Below are 4,093 nucleotides of genomic sequence, written 5' to 3'. Positions count from 1 at the left end.
AAAAAAAAAAAAAAAAAAAAAATAGTCCTAACAGTTCTTGAGATTCCCTTAGCAATATCCAAACTACTAGCTTGTCCATCCCTGTTTCTTCACTCCTTTCAGGCCCTGTTGCAGTCCCCAAAGTTCTGATTAGGAATCCCTTCAATATCATGATCCTATATGGCCACCACAAACTGAAAGTTAAATAATAAAGTTAAGCCCATCCAACTTCACTAGATATAGGATCATAGCTGCCATCACAAATTAATATAGGAGATCCTACATCAGATAACCTCTGATAGTCCTTAAGGGTTAAAAAAATAAGCATCATCACTATATGAGCAATTAAAGGTCAGATAGAGCAACAATTATAAAATCCCAAACAATTATAAAAGCCCAACCAAATGTAATAAAAGATGATAGCCATAATATGGGTTAAAGAATGCTACCACCTAGTGTACCTTACACCCACATATATGGGGAAGTGGAGTCTGGACATGGGCATCTATTCAAAGCCCAGCTCCTCTTCCCCATTGTGTGTGGGCATAGGGTACATTAGGAGGTAGTGTTCTTTTTTCCCTCTAATATATAAAAGAAATTGTATTTTAAGAATTCGAAAGAGAATAATCTAGAAGCAATGACTTGATCAAACGAAGGTCGGAGAATGGATGAAGGTGTTTAGCCTCAATCCTAAAGGTCCAGCTGCCCATTTCCGTTTAATAAAGTCACAAAATAGTAGATGTCATTGAGTTTAAATTCCACTTTACAAAAAACACAAAACGGATCCATAGAAGTAAAACAAGAAATCCTGCCTTTACCACCCAAGGCACCCATTAAGACCTTCCACAAAAACATAGAAATGTAGGATCGATACACCTTCAACTTCCAAATAAAACTCCACAACTTCCCTTTTTTTTTCTTCTTTTTGGGTGAAGAACTCCACACCTTCCTAGAGCTAGGATCAATAACCCCATTCAACTAGCTCCTAAGTAACCATTTGGTCCCTCTCTTAGTAGCACAAATCCAAAACTCACTGAAAGGTTTCTCAATTAAGATCACTTTGCATTTTATTTCAAGGTTTGAACCATGGATTCATCACTAATGTATGGTAACAATTATTTGGTTATTAGTGTAGGGCTTAAAGATTTTAGGTTCAAATTGGGTCATTAGGCAAGTTTAATAAAATGTTCTTATTCTTCTGCTTCTGTTGTGTTTTCTAATAGGATGACTTCACAGCCTGCTCATGAAGGTAGAGACATGAATTCATATTAGTTTGGATTCTCCAGCATCTAACTCTCTCTCTCTCTCTCTCTCTCTCTCTCTCTCTCTCTCTCTCTCTCTCTCTCCCTAGCATCCAAAATTGAGTTGGTTTCATTTTGGCTTCAATATCCATACATGTAGAATTGACTGTTGTTCCTATTTGTGGCACCCAGCAGGTCACCTAGCTTCTTGGCAATGAGTGGTATTATTTTGAATTTTGTAATTGCAGATATATCGAAGAAGAGGATCTGATGAGGTTCTTGAGGAGGGAAGAGGTCCATACCATATTCCCTCTCTTTGAAGGAGCATTGGAGATTGGACAGATCAGAAAATCTTCTTTCAGGAATTGGGTGGTAATTAAGCCACAATATCACTAGCCCTCAATTATATCATGCATATATATGATCATAGACACTAGGTTATGTATTATATGATTTAATTAATCACATGCAGGTAAGAGCTTACATTGAACGAAAATCTCTAGCACATTCACTTAATGACACGAAGACAGCAGTGCAGCAACTTCATAAGTTAGCTAGTGCCATTGTTAGTGTGATCATAATTGTGGTTTCCCTTCTAGTGATGGGGCTGGCTACAACCAAGGTCATCCTAGTGGTTACATCTCAGCTTTTACTAGTAGGTTTCATGTTCCAGAACACTTGCAAGACTATCTTTGAGTCCATCATCTTTGTCTTTGTCATGCACCCTTTCGACGTTGGTGATCGCTGCGTTATCGAAGGTGTTCAGGTAACTATATCTACACTAGCTCCAATAATTAAATTTTTGGTTAGAGAGTTTTCTTTCCGTCACTATGCCTAGTGGAGTATAACATTTCAATATTTGTCACATAGCGATATATGGGTTAGTCCATATGATAAAAGACCATGTAAACATCCCAGCCTTTGGTACGTTTTTAGCTTACATTGAATAGAGGAAGTAGCTAAAATTATAAGAAATGGCATCTTGTATTTCATATTCAACTTCAATTTGATGGCATTTTGGTAATTTTTAATATAACTTTGGTTTAGAGTTTGACCAACATTCCTTGCTTACTTTGGATTAAAATTTGGTCATTGAGATAGATGTAGAGTCCTCTATCACATGGACAAAATTTAGAAAATAGTGAAACGTCATACTTCATTCGGCATAGTGAGGCCTAGAAAGGCCCAATTAAATATTTTTTGTATTGTAATCTCCACACAATTTTATTAATTTACTTTCATGACATTGCCTCTATCTGTAAATATTTTCCTTCTTTGTTTGAACAAAATGGAGCCTAAAAGTTTGATTTTTCACTTTTTTACATTGCCTTTTGCATATGTTGTTTCCACAGATGATTGTTGAGGAGATGAATATATTGACAACTGTGTTTCTCCGTTATGACAATGAAAAGATTTACTATCCCAACTCTGTTCTGCTCACGAAGCCTATCAGCAATTTTTATAGAAGTCCAGAGATGGCAGACACCATTGATTTTACTATTGATATCTCTACATCTATTGAGACTGTAACAGCTCTTAAGAAGGCCATATATGCGTAAGCATCTCTTCTTATGCTACTTTTTCTATATAATATTTTAGGAAAAATTCTTTGTGGGGGAGCATGGTGCCTACCTCTAGACATAGAGGGGGGCAAAATGATCGTCCCACCCCCATAGCATATATTCTTCCTATTGGCTTCCGTGCACGACTTTTTATTCGTCTCTTAGTCCCATAGCATATGTTCTTCCTCGCCAAAGAAAAACTACATTAGGCTATGTTTGGAAGCCAAAGAAAAAGAAAAAGAAAGAACTCAAAAAAACTTGAAATCGAAGAGAGATAGAGCATAAAAAAAAAATCATTGTGTAATTATGATTTTTGTTTTCTTATGTCTTTTGCAATTTTTTTCTTGGCTACGAAACATATCCTTAGTGTTTTTCTTATGTTGATCATTTTAGGTTATGATTGGTAACCAAAAAAAGAAAATAGTACAAAAGATATAATAAGACAAAAATCATAATTACACAATGATTTTTTTATTTGTCTATCCTTCTCTTCAAATTCAAAAAATTTCAATTTTTTTTCTTTTCTTTTTTTGGCTTCCAAACATAGCCTTTTTTTTTTTTATTTTTTTTTTTTTTTTTTGAAGAATGAAATTGTTCTTGTTGAATGCAGATACATAGAGAGCAAGCCAAAGTATTGGAACCCAAAGCACTCAGTGATAGTTAAAGAGATTGAGAACATAAACAAGATGAAGATGTGTTTGTGTGTCCTACACACAATGAATCACCAGAACTATGGCGAACGGAATAATAGGAGAACAGAGCTTATCTTGGAGCTGAAGAAGATTTTCGAAAACCTTGGAATTAAGTACCACCTTCTCCCTCAGGAGGTCCATCTCACCCAATTTCATATGGCCAACGAGAGGATGCCAATGCATTCTTGATCATGTGGTGTTATAAATTTATCCATGGTTTTAACAATAACAACAACGATAAATTCAGCCTTATATATATATATATATATATAATGGTGGGATTGTAAGAGGTAAGGTGTGGTGCATATCTTGATAGTTAATCAACTTCATCGTGTATAATAATTTTCATTTTATGAAAAATCTACATATGCTTGTTAGTGATTCTATTCTATAGAATTATATGAACAACCCCATAGTGTTTAGAATACAAGAACTTATGATAAAAGAAATTAACCCCATACCTGTTGAGCCTGAGTGGAGTCCCTAAACCAATATTGATAATAACCTCACGAATAGTGATGAAGAGCTATGTAATTAGAGTTCTTCTACTGAGATCTTCTGCAGCCTCTTACTCTGGGATTTTCTCTCTATGTGCACTTACTCTTGTGAGAAAGCAGTG

At 35.3% G+C, this 4,093-nt stretch overlaps 1 protein-coding gene across 3 annotated transcripts in view; it reads left to right on the top strand.

Annotated features, from left to right (window-relative positions):
* Positions 1-3,860, top strand: part of LOC122066666 (mechanosensitive ion channel protein 10-like) — a 12,650-nt gene extending 8,790 nt beyond the window's left edge. For all 3 annotated transcript variants that reach the window (XM_042630515.1, XM_042630514.1, XM_042630513.1), the window contains 4 exons: positions 1,469-1,592; positions 1,693-1,986; positions 2,573-2,775; positions 3,393-3,860. In XM_042630515.1, coding sequence (XP_042486449.1) covers positions 1,469-1,592; positions 1,693-1,986; positions 2,573-2,775; positions 3,393-3,663 — 892 coding nt within the window. In that variant the 3' untranslated portion in view covers positions 3,664-3,860. The remainder of the gene's footprint in view (positions 1-1,468; positions 1,593-1,692; positions 1,987-2,572; positions 2,776-3,392) is intronic.
* Positions 3,861-4,093: the final 233 nt, after the last annotated feature.

This window comes from Macadamia integrifolia, unplaced genomic scaffold, assembly GCF_013358625.1.
Source record: "Macadamia integrifolia cultivar HAES 741 unplaced genomic scaffold, SCU_Mint_v3 scaffold2519, whole genome shotgun sequence".
In the NCBI taxonomy this organism is placed as follows: domain Eukaryota; kingdom Viridiplantae; phylum Streptophyta; class Magnoliopsida; order Proteales; family Proteaceae; genus Macadamia; species Macadamia integrifolia.
The sequence above is the reverse complement of the archived record's forward strand: the minus strand, read 5'-3'. Positions and strand labels throughout refer to the sequence as shown.